Consider the following 12363-nt stretch of genomic DNA (forward strand, 5'->3'; position numbering starts at 1 on the left):
AGATAGCCCTACAAATTGCTTACAAATTGAATTAGGAAAGTCAGTTGTAGAATTTGGTTTCTACAGCAATGACTTCCAGTACCTTCAGAGGCTTAAAATACTGTTTTTGAATGGCTTAATAGTCTGTTCTTGTTTCTTGTTCCAAAGTTTTATATGATAGGCACTTTAGAAATGAATGCGGATTAAAAGTAAGTTTGCCATTTGGAGAATATTTTGACAGCATTTGATAATTGGAAACACTGTGGCATAGAGAGTCGTTCGCCAGGGAAATGTCAAAGATGGTAAAATTTAGTTGATTGAACTGATGTAAGAAGGAGTAGGGTCTTGCCGAGTGGAGAGATGTGGCTTTGGAAGAGCTAACTTTGGTTCCTCTGCTGTTTGCCTTACATGTTCCTTGATTTAATATCCTGCAAACTAAGACGTTCATTTGCATTTCATGTGTCTCTCAGATTCTCTGAAACACAGCAGGAGATTTTATGTGGGAAGTTTAATATTTTACACTTAAAGGGTTAATTGACACTCTGTGAATACTCAAGAGCTGTAAATGTAAAGTAAAATTCAAGCTTAAGGAAAAATTGCTTTTAAAAATTATTTTCAACTTGAAGCCAGACGAGTCTTTTTTTTTTTTTTTAATACAGTGGGTATTGTGCATGAGTAAAATACAAGTGTTTTATTGCCAAATGTATCTATTTAGTCATTAATCTAGCTTGTATTAAATTTTCTTCAATTTAGCTTCAAGCTCCTATTGTCCTCAAAATGGCTAGGATCCTGCAAATCAAACAAAGCAGCTATTTGCCAACTTTGAAGGAAATTTTTGTGGCTGTGAAAAATGGTAAGACTCTTGGTTTTTGGCCTGGCGTTGGTGTCCCTCATGATCTCATCCCACGCTGCCTGAACAGCCTCATCTGCCCTTCTACCATTAACATGTTCATGAAATGATTTCACTTGGCTCTTGTAATGATAAATTCGTCCTCATCAGTACTTTATTCTCTAGTTCCATTAAACTGTTTTTAGGGTATATTGTAGGTACCTACCAAATTGCCTCTAGATTGAAGGTTTTTTTTTTTTTTCAACGTTTATTTATTTTTGGGACAGAGAGAGACAGAGCATGAACGGGGGAGGGGCAGAGAGAGAGGGAGACACAGAATCGGAAACAGGCTCCAGGCTCCGAGCCATCAGCCCAGAGCCTGACGCAGGGCTCGAACTCACGGACCGCGAGATCGTGACCTGGCTGAAGTCGGACGCTTAACCGACTGCGCCACCCAGGCGCCCCATAGATTGAAGTTTTAATGGGAATGTGTGTGTGTGTGTGTGTGTAGGGGAAAGACCTTTGCAGCAGGTAAATGAAAGCCCAACATGGCGGTTTCCTCGTCAACAGCTGGGCTACAGTTAGTCCACTTATTCTTGAGTAGAGTCTGAATGTGCTTGGCATCTGTTGCTTTTCTAGCTCAAAAATGCTCAAAGTTATCATTGAAGTTTGGGTGAAGATCAAATGTACAGAGGAAGAGGGTTTGCTGAATTTTGAACAGGTCCATGCACACTGATAAAAACCAGAAATGATAAAAGTATTCAGTGAAAAGTCTCCTCATCCCCTCACTATCCGGTTTCAGCTCCACCCAGGGGTCCCAGCCCCCTGGTTTTTTGATTTCTGTTCCTATTTCTTTAGGCCAATTCAAGTAAGTAGGCATAGACACAATACTGAGGTTTTCAGCGATGAAACTGTAAGATAATTGGACGAATAGCTTTTTTGGTTTCTAACATTAGAAAATTACTTTTTAATTTCTTCCTGTTAGAACTTTTGTAAGGTTAGGAAATACGTAAAATATACTTTGAAAATGTTTGGCTATTTCTTCAGGTTTTGGTTGTTTTTTGTTTTTGTTTTTGTTTTATCACATGGAAGCAAGAGTAATCTTCTCAAGCCCTGGGTGGCATGCGGGTTGATTCAAGTTTGATGGTCAAAAAGATGTTTATTAATCAGATGGACCTTTTTTGGAACTCCCTCTCCCATTGAGTTGGAAGCATCATGTGTGTGACACCATGTGTGTGCAAACCCTCAAGAATTATCTTTGTATTCCCAGGGCCTGGCAGACGTTAATAAGAATGAATTGAGTGAATGAAGTTAGTAGCCTCTTCTTGTTTTCCCACTCCTTTCTAGTAGCTACTATTTTAAACACTTTTCATTTTTTCTGATCGTCTGCCTGGTGTACCAGCATTACACTACAAAATTTCCATTAGCTGAAATGCTCAGAAAACAATTACTCCACCTTTTGTCTATTTTGACGATACAGTCTCTTTTGTTTCTAACTTGTCCAACATCCATTCAGTACATCTTAAATTAGCTGAGCCTCTGGTTTTCCTCAGCCAAACTGGCATATTAACACCTTCCTTGCAGAATTGTTTTGAGAATTAGAGCAATATTTCTCACCCTTGTCAGTGTTTATCATCATTGACATTTTGGGTTCGATAATTGTTTGTCGTGGGAAGCTGTGCGTTCCTGTGTGTTTAGCAGCATCCCTGGCCTCCACCCACCTCCCCCTGGTGCAGCTGCGACAATTAAAAATGTCTCCAGACATTGCCAAATGACCCCTGGGGGCAAAACCTTTCCTGGCTGAGAACCCTTGAATTGAGGATAAAATATACAGGATACAAAGTACTAGGCGCACAGTAAGTATGTTCTCAGTAAGTAGAGGCTGCTCGAATTTTTTTTCTGTATTAGTAGAAGATGAACATTTTCCGTGGATAAAGCATCTACAGGAACAGATCACAGGGGTACTCAGGGCCTTATGAGTGCATGGGCTGGAGATTCAGACACAAACACTCTGAGTAGAACAAGTGGCTCAAAGCCATTGTCAGAGGTGGACAGCCCCCTCCCAAGGACATACTTGAGGCCTTTTAAAATCACCACTTGAGCTTGCCACATTTTAAAGGCACTTAGCTGTTAGATGCAATAATTTAATTTTGAAATTAACACGGGTAACAACATACTATTTTGAAAACATGAGCGGAACCAGTGAAGAAAAGAGTTCCTGGATGCTCTCTTCCTAGGTCTTTATCATTAGGGCAGATAAATTGGTTATATGTTAAGGGGAGTAATATAGGTGGGTGTATTCCTAATTCTCACAGTCAAATAAAGTTGGCAGGGTTATTTGTTTGTCATCTCGGCCTGGACAGGAGTGTTTTGAGAGAACACCAGGAAATAAGAATTTACTGCCTTCCCTACCGTCATAAGTAAAGCCTGTTTTCAGTTAATCAAAGTTATTTGTAGTCTCAGGAACAAAATGCAGTCTGATGGAGATCCATTTACGGCACATTAAGCTAATTTTTTTTTTAAGCTCTACACCCACCATGGGGCTTGAACTCAGGATTCTGAGATTGATTTGCCTGCTCTCCGAATGAGCCAGCCAGGAGCCCCTAAAATGACTAATTTTAATCAAGAGAAGATTTAAATTAGATTAGACAGTGATTGATAATATTTCTCTCCGTATGTGTGTGTATGTATGTGTGTGTTTATTTATTTATATAGTACTTTTGAGAAATTTTCCTTAGCCCTGCTTAACAGTTTTTAGATCTCCATTTTAAAGTGTAGAGTTGAATGACATTTAGTGCATTCACAATGTTGTACAAACTTCACCTCCCTCTAGTTCCAAAGTATTTTTTTTATTAAAAAAAATTTTTTAATGTTTATTTTTTGAGAGAGAGAGAGGAAAGAGAGAGCCTGTGAGCAGGGGAGGGGCAGAGAGAGAGGGACACACAAAATCCGAAGCAGGCTCCAGGCTCTGAGCTGTCAGCACAGAGCCTGACGTGGGGCTCAAATTCACCGACCATGAGATCATGACCTGAGCTAAAGTCATATGCTCAACCTGCTGAGCCACCCAGGCGCCCCCCCTCAAATATTTTTATCACCCATACTTAACAATTTTAGTTGTTATATTTTGAATAAATTTTCCCAGTCATTGCCTGAGTTACTCTCGCAGAACACTGAGATGAGACAATTAAATTGTGTGGGGACCTACTAAGTGGTAATTAACATTGTAGTGATGAGGCTTGTAACGTAAACCATAAAGTGACAGCAACTTTGGAGGCATGTTTTATGCCTGCAGTTTCATGGACTTGAGTAAATTTCTTTGGGTCAAAAGGTATTTTCCCACCGAGTATTGTGTTACTATTTACTTGAGCTGTGCAGGTATCTGCACCAGGGCTGTTCTGAGTGGCTGCTATACACGGACCATGTATGGGGCCTTCCAAACCCATAGTAGGTCATCTGTAGGATAATCAATATAAAACAGAGAGAGGATCACATTTAAGTACAACTCTGTTGTTTTGCTTTGTTTTCTTGTGAAGTGAATTTAGGAAAAAGACCACCCTCACATTCATGGTGATTTTCTTTCCTTTCAGCTCTCCTAGAAGCCCAGGATGTGGAGCTATTCCTGAGACCTCTGAGAAGACATGTTCAGTGTCTCCAGGAGACAGAATTTCCACAAATCCGTGTGCTCATTGCCCCATTATTTCATACCATCTGTCTGATCTGGAGTCATTCCAAGTTTTATAATACTCCTGCTCGGATTATAGTTTTATTGCAAGAGTTTTGCAATTTCTTCATTGACCAGGTGTGTAGTACTAAAAAATAGGAAGAAGAGGAATCATTGCCATGTGGTGGGTTTTATGAAGCCAGTGAAAAAAAATAGTCTAGAGTCAGAACACCATTTTCCTTTCGTTTTTCAGAAAAGACTTTTATGGTAGCAAAGGTTAGGTGACTTTCTATTCTAAATGGCAAAGAAGCTCTGGAAATCAGGTGCATTCAAAGGACAGTTTGTCATTGGATTTAATACCCTACCTTTGTTCAAGGAGAGTTATGGTGTCTTCCAAGAAAAGACAGATAGGCATAGTGCTTTCTTATAGCTTTCCCTTTGGTTTCCACAGGAACACTGATAGACTTTTGGAAAATAAAGTAAGTTAAGAAAATCTGGCTGAAAAAACAGTAGTGAAGTTCTATTAAAAGTATTGATTCGGGGCGCCTGGGTGGCGCAGTCGGTTGAGCGTCCGACTTCAGCCGGGTCACGATCTCGCGGTCTGTGAGTTCGAGCCCCGCGTCAGGCTCTGGGCTGATGGCTCGGAGCCTGGAGCCTGCTTCCGATTCTGTGTCTCCCTCTCTCTCTGCCCCTCCCCCGTTCATGCTCCGTCTCTCTCTGTCTCAAAAATAAATAAAACGTTAAAAAAAAAAATTAAAAAAAAAAGTATTGATTCATTATTGATGTTAAAACATCCTTGCTTATAATTTTCTACTCTTGCAATATGTTTTTTTTTTTAATTTTTTTATTTTAAAGAAAGGGCAGTGAGCAGGGGAGAGGGGCAGAGGGAGAGAGAGGGAATATTAAGCAGGCTCCATGCTCAACATGGAGCCTGATGTGGGGCTCCATCCCACAGGCCTGAGATGATGAGCCAAAATCAAGAGTCAGACACTCAACTGACTGAGCCACCCAGGCGCCCCACTTGTAAAAGGTTTTTTTTTTTTTAAATTAGACTTTCTGTGAACTTTCTCTCTTTGTGGGTCCATAAAATCAGAATATTACATAATTTAAGAGCTGAAAGATTCTTGGAGGGTACGTAATCCAGTGGTTCTCGGTTGGGGTGTGTCTTAGTCTGCTTGAGTGGACATAACAAAATACCACAGACTGGGTGGGTTTCTTTTCAGAAATTGTTTTCTCATAATTTTGGAAACTGGGGGCTCAGATAAAGGTACCATTATGGTTATGTTCTGGTAATAGGTATTTTTTTCCTGCCTTAAAACTTTTCTCTGTGTCCTCACATGGTGGAGAAAGAAAAAGCTCTCTTCTTCTGTTCTTACAAAGTCACGGTCTTGTCAGATTTGGATCTTTCTCTTATGACTTCATTGAACTTTAGTAACCTCCTTAAGGCCTATTTCTAGATGGTCACATTGGTGGTTAGGGCTTCATCCTAAGAATTTGAGTGAAGACAATTCATACCATAGCAAGCTCGATAGCAGGTTGTCTAGCTGAACCACTAAGGAGTTTTTGTAAAACAAATGTCAGAGAATCAGAATCTGTATATATAGCTTAGATTTTGAGATGTTAAGAATGCTTTCCATGAAAAGCGGATTGCCTTCAGCTGCAACTGACAAACTGAAGCAAAATTTAAAAAAAGTATGAATTCACGTGAACTGGAAAGTCTAAGAATGTAGTAGTTTTTGGAATAGCTTGTTTCGAAGGTGTCAGATAATAATTTCAAAGCTCCCTGCCATCCTTCATTTTTGTCCTTGTGTTTGCCTTTATTTTCATCACATGTTAAGTATGGTGGCTTTTGATAGTTCCAGAAGTGTATCCTTCTAGTAGAGGAACTTCCCTAAAAAGAGGCTCTCTTTCTTTATTAATTCTGGTCCAGTGCATTCTAATTCTAATGGATTCTAATTGCTGGAGCAATCATTGTGGCAGGGGAGATAGGATACTTGGGAAAGTTCTGCATCACTTATTCAGAGGAGGATGGACAACTGTGATTGACCTAAATCCTTGATCTAATCTAATGCCTCCTAGCCGTGTTGATGTTATGACTTGCATAGAAAATGAAAATACTATAGTACTTCGGTGGCTCAGTCAGTTAAGTGTCCAACTCTTGGTTTTGGCTCAGGTTACGATTTCACGGTTCATGAGTTTGAGCCCTATATCTGGCTCCACTCTGACAGTGAGGAGCCTGCTTTGAATTCTCTCTCTCTCCCTCTCTCTCTGCCCCTCTTCCACTTTGCATGCGCACTCTCTCATGCATGTGTGTGTGCTCGCTCGCTCTCAAATAAATTAAAAAAAAAAAAACTTCCCTACAGAGTGGGATAAGTTGGGAGGGCATTTGGAACCCTTAAAGTGTACTCATAGACAAGGCAAACAGCTTGCAGTTCCCGCTGCCCCAGGTCCCAGAACCTTGCTGTTTTAACCAGTAAAGAGAACAGTGTTGTAGGATAAACAACAGTGGTTTGGGAATTGTGTTCCAGTCCATTACCTGATATATATATATTTTTTTTCAGATGAATTACCTGAGACTTGAAAAATCACATCATTTGGTGATTTTCCCTGACAATTTAGGGGGAAATCCAGATTAGAAAACAGGTCTCCTAACTTGCAGTCCAGAGTATCTGGAGTATGAAATTGAGTTGTGTGTGTGTGTGTGTGTGTGTGTGTGTGTGTGTCTGCTTTTAAAGAGGTGGAGTTTATGGAAAAGGGCTTTGTACTCAGACCAACCTGGATGCAATTCTAATTGAAACACTGGTGGAGTTAAATAACTTCTTCAAACTTTAAAAATCTTTGAGGATGCTGTTTCACTGGGCTGTTGTGAGCATCAGGAGATAACCTAAGTGGGATGCCCAGTGTGGCATTGAATAGAGGCTCAGTCAAAGCTATTTCTAAGCTATTGACCCACAAACTAGTTGCAACTATTGATAAGAGATAACTTGTTATATCTTATCCTGTCTTCTGGCTTCGTTCTATTTCTTTGCTGTTAGGCAAGTGTGCTGGATCCTAATGGCTTTGGATCTCCATGTTAAAGACCATGATCCCTACTGAAGAGTGAACAACTATACCCACAACTTCTATACACCTTTTAAAGTATCTTCATTCTCATTTTGAGAACTGTTAAAGCTTTTACTCGAAAACCCTGCTAGTGGATAAACCCCAGAGCTGGTTATTCACTGTAGTAGGAGGTTTGTAATGAGTCCTGGTTACCTTTAAGCCTGTAGACCTATTTTTCCTGGTCCCTAGTATCTGTCAATAGCCAGTTTGCCAAGCTCCCAAGGAAATAACGTAGCTTCCCTTGTTGCTTAGTTACTGTTTCTGGCTTCTCTCCAAGTGTTCCAATGGCCTGATTTCCTTGATTTTCCAAGTGGACTTTGTAGTAAATGTGCCCCAACATGTTAGGAATCAAAAATCAGTAATGAGCCAGCTTTCATACCTGGGTTCCCTAAAGAGCTAAGCTCTCCCCCACTCTTGCCTGGTCATTTGTTGTCTAATTTATATATATATATATATATATATATATATATATATATATATATATATATTTTTTTTTTTTTTTTTTTTTTTTTTTTTTCCCCACAAGCACTGTGTAGTGCCTTTTACTTGCCAGGAATTCTTGTAAGTCTTTACAAAAACTACAAATGTAATCTCTTAGCAGAAATATGACATAGATATTATTAGTATGTCCATTTGATAAAAACCTAAAGTACAGAGAAGATAAAGAGCTTTTCCAAGGTCACCCAGTTTGTAAATGGCAGTTTCTTACACATTAAACTAGGTTCTGTATTTTATTCTTTTAGAGGGAGAGCATGTGCACTCAAGTGGGGGAGGGGCAGAAGAAGGAGACTCTTAAGCAGGCTCCACTCAGAGTCTGGAGCCCAGTGCAGCCCTCCATCCCATGACCTTGGGATCATGACCTGAGCCAAATTCAAGAGTCCGATGCTTAACCAGCTGAGCCACCTAGGCACCCTGAGGCTCCATATTTTAAAATAATAGCTTTGATTTTTAATTACAGTGTAATATGTGGTATACTAATGATAATTGTAGGGTATTCTCATTGCATGGGATTTATAACAATGGAAATAGTCCCGCAAATCTATCACCCTAAAATTAGCAGTTTTTATATCTAGTTCTCCCAAAATGTGTACATATTTATGCATTTTATCATATCATTTTTATTTATTTTTTTACCATCTCCTTGAAAAATCATTTTATTGTTGGATATTTAGGTTGCTTCCAGCCTCCTCTTTTAAAAGCAACATGCATAAAACAACTTGGTATGGGAATCCTTTTTCCTTAACTTGGATAATTGGTTTAATATAAATTTTTGAGGTTGATCAAAGGGTACAGTCTTTTCATGACTCCCGAATAATTTTTAATCTTAATTTTTATTTTTTTTTAAAAATACATATTTTAGAAAGAGCACTACTGGGGGAGAGGGGCAGAAGGAGAGAGAGTATCTTATTTTTTTTTTTTTCAACGTTTATTTATTTTTGGGACAGAGAGAGACAGAGCATGAACGGGGGAGGGGCAGAGAGAGAGGGAGACACAGAATCGGAAACAGGCTCCAGGCTCTGAGCCATCAGCCCAGAGCCTGACGAGGGGCTCGAACTCCCGGACCGCGAGATTGTGACCTGGCTGAAGTCGGACGCTTAACCGACTGCGCCACCCAGGCGCCCCGAGAGTATCTTAAGTAGGCTCCACACTCAGCACAGAGCCTGACGTGGTGCTCGATCCCATGACCTTGGGATTATGACCTGAGCTGAAATCAAGAGTTGGCTGCTTGGGGTGCCTGGGTGACTCAGTTAAGTGTCCGACTTCGGCTCAGATCATGATCTCAGTTTGTGGGTTCAAGCCCCATGTCGGACTCTGTGCTTACAGTTCAGAGCCTGGAGCCTGCTTCGAGTTCTGTGTTTCCCTCTCTCTCTGCCCCTCAATTGCTTGCACTCTCTCTCAAAAATAAATAAAACATCAAAAAATTTTTTTAAGAAGTCCACTGCTCAACTGACTGAGCCACATGGGTGACCCTACAAATTCTTTTTTTTTTAAACGTTGTGTCTATTACATTACTATTATCACTGTGTAAAAAGTTTTTCTGTAATTCACCAGCTTTGAACATTACCATTTTTAAAAAATTGGGGGTGATTCTTTGGGTATGTAGTGGTAGCATGTTTCTTAACTTGTCCCTTGCTTGATTTATACGTTTTTACACATTTTGTGTTTTTTATAATTTGATGACATAGCTTTCATATACTTTGTGTTCCATGAATCTGTTGACCTTAAAATGTTTATGAAGCATTTGAACGCTTGCTGTGTTATACATCATAGGTCGTTACCTGGCATTCTATCATCTGTATTTGGCTAATAAATCAGTGCAGTATTCTTATTTTTTATGATATTTAAAAAAATTTTTTAAATACTGCTTAAGTTGAGAAGGTCTCATTTAAATTTCAGTGTCCCAGCCTCCACTGAAAAGTCAGAGATCTCACAACACTGGCTCTGCCATCCCCATTGGTACAGTCCAGTGCCAGAGCTTCAAGTGCTTCTTTGGAAAGGTCATGTGCTGTGTAGGTGACCATCGTCTCCACCATTTGCTGTTGTTCCTGGTCTCATTCATTCATTTTCATTATATGCCTGATCCTTCTAGGCATTCCTGTTTCTGGCCACCTCAGCTGATAGCATACTGGAGTTTTGGTAATGGATCTTTTTTTTTTTTTTTTTTTTTTTTTAAATAAATGCTTTGTTCTTTTCTTTGGTAACCTTAGTCTACTCCCTGTTTGTTGTACCTAATTCCCACTCTAGGCCCACCACTCTGTCTGTTCCACTGGTTGGCAACCCTGATGTGGATATTGTCATTAAAGATCCCAGGTGAAGAAAAGTCTAAGTCTGAGATGTGATCTTACAGAAGTGATGTCAGGGTTGAGCAAAAGTACGAGTCCATAAAAGCACATAAAAAAGCAACAGCTGGTGGAACTCCTGGGTGACTCAGTCTGTTAAGGGACAGACTCTTGATTGCCACTCAAGTTATGATCTCACTGTTAGGGAGATCTAGCCCCATGTCAGGCTCCATGCTGACAGCACAGAACCTGCTTGAGATTCTCTCTCCCTCTCTCCCTTTCCTTCTTGCCTCTCCCTCCTTCCCTCCCATTCTCTCTTTTAAAATAAATAAACAAAAAAACAACAGCTGGAAGACAGGTGTCAAACTAACATATCATTGATAAATGGGTTAATTAATAATTGACTAATTGGCTTATTGATAAATTGGTTAGTAGTATGTTACTTTATAAGACCTCTGAAGTGGGACCAGAAATCGGTCGATTTACCAAAAATCGGTAGGTTTTTTTGTTGATGTGTGCTGATACTGTTGAGTATGAGAGAGTAGAGTGCTCCTGGTTGGATATGCTATAGAGAGTTGCTGTAGGAAACAGAATAATTCAGAGGCTGAGCTAAAAGAGATTTTGAGGTTCACCTAATTCATCTCTCTCCTTTTGCGTATAAGGAAACCGAGCTACTCTGAGATGATTTAGCTAATACCACAAAAGCAGTTAGTGGCCCCTATCACTGATTACAGCCAGGTTTCCCATCCCTTATTGATGGTTTTTCCCTCAAATATCTCACTTCCCACTGAAAGGTATAGACTGGATTTGCTGATCTATGATGCATAGTATGATTAGTACTATTTAGTACTATACCCTTGTCTTTGGAAGGTTAACTGCTGTGATTATCTCATTTGTATGAGGGTCAGTCAGGAAGGGCAAGAAATGAACTTAAGGATGGCCTGCCTGGAAGTTAGGTTAGACCTAAATAATTAAGTCACTGGGGACTTCTGAACCAGAGAAGGCAATTGATTCATCTCCATAGATTTTTTTTTTTTAGCTTCCTAAAAGGATAACAGTGTACATTTATTATGAAGAATATATGTAGATAAAGGTCTGTGGAATCCCTAGCCCATAGCAAAATGTGAACTACTTTATAACATACATTGCTAAGGGCTTACTAGTAGTTCTCTTCTCTGTACTGTGTTAGCAGCATATGTGCAAAGGTTAATTTTCCATGCAGTCTGAGTGGGAAATAAGAGCATAGATTGGGACTCTACAGCTCATAATGAAAGGATTTTGTTGTTAGGGGTTTTGGAAATGACATGATTTTCTTACTTACAAATTTATGACAGTCTACATTACATGTAAAATGGTGGCTACTAATGGGAGGAGACTAATAGGTTTACCTTTAGGAAAAAAAATCCTATCTTGAAGGTTGAACTCAATGGCTTTCATTACATGCTCCATTGAGACATGTAACAACTTTCTAAGCAAACTCAAAATTCAAGGCACAAAATTGAACCCTATAATTTATATGAGGTTAACAGACATCAGGAAGAAATAGAACATAAGAGAACCTTTAGAATTTATAGTTTCTGGGGCGCCTGGGTGGCGCAGTCGGTTAAGCGTCCGACTTCAGCCAGGTCACGATCTCGCGGTCCGTGAGTTTGAGCCCCGCATCAGGCTCTGGGCTGATGGCTCAGAGCCTGGAGCCTGTTTCCGATTCTGTGTCTCCCTCTCTCTCTGCCCCTCCCCCGTTCATGCTCTGTCTCTCTCTGTCCCAAAAATAAATAAACGTTGAAAAAAAAAAAAAGAATTTATAGTTTCTTAGCAAATATGGAAAGGAAAGGACAGGAAGTCACCTACATGACTGTGACTTGGGAGACATGACTAGGAGACTTTGGCCAGTGCTACATCAATCTGCTACATAGAGTTGTCTTTTTTTTTTTTTTTTTTTTTTTTTAAGTAGGTTCCATTCCTAACATGGGACTTGAACTCATGACTCTGAGATCAAGAGTCAGATTTTGGAC

General features: G+C 39.8%; 1 protein-coding gene across 2 annotated transcripts in view; it reads left to right on the top strand.

Annotated features, from left to right (window-relative positions):
• The window catches only part of DNAH11 (dynein axonemal heavy chain 11), a 355616-nt gene that overhangs the window by 19549 nt on the left and 323704 nt on the right, over nt 1–12363 (top strand). For both annotated transcript variants that reach the window (XM_047849106.1, XM_047849105.1), the window contains exons 5-6: nt 733–832; nt 4396–4607. In XM_047849106.1, coding sequence (XP_047705062.1) covers nt 733–832; nt 4396–4607 — 312 coding nt within the window. The remainder of the gene's footprint in view (nt 1–732; nt 833–4395; nt 4608–12363) is intronic.

The sequence above is a fragment of the Prionailurus viverrinus genome, chromosome A2, assembly GCF_022837055.1.
Source record: "Prionailurus viverrinus isolate Anna chromosome A2, UM_Priviv_1.0, whole genome shotgun sequence".
In the NCBI taxonomy this organism is placed as follows: Eukaryota; Metazoa; Chordata; class Mammalia; order Carnivora; family Felidae; genus Prionailurus; species Prionailurus viverrinus.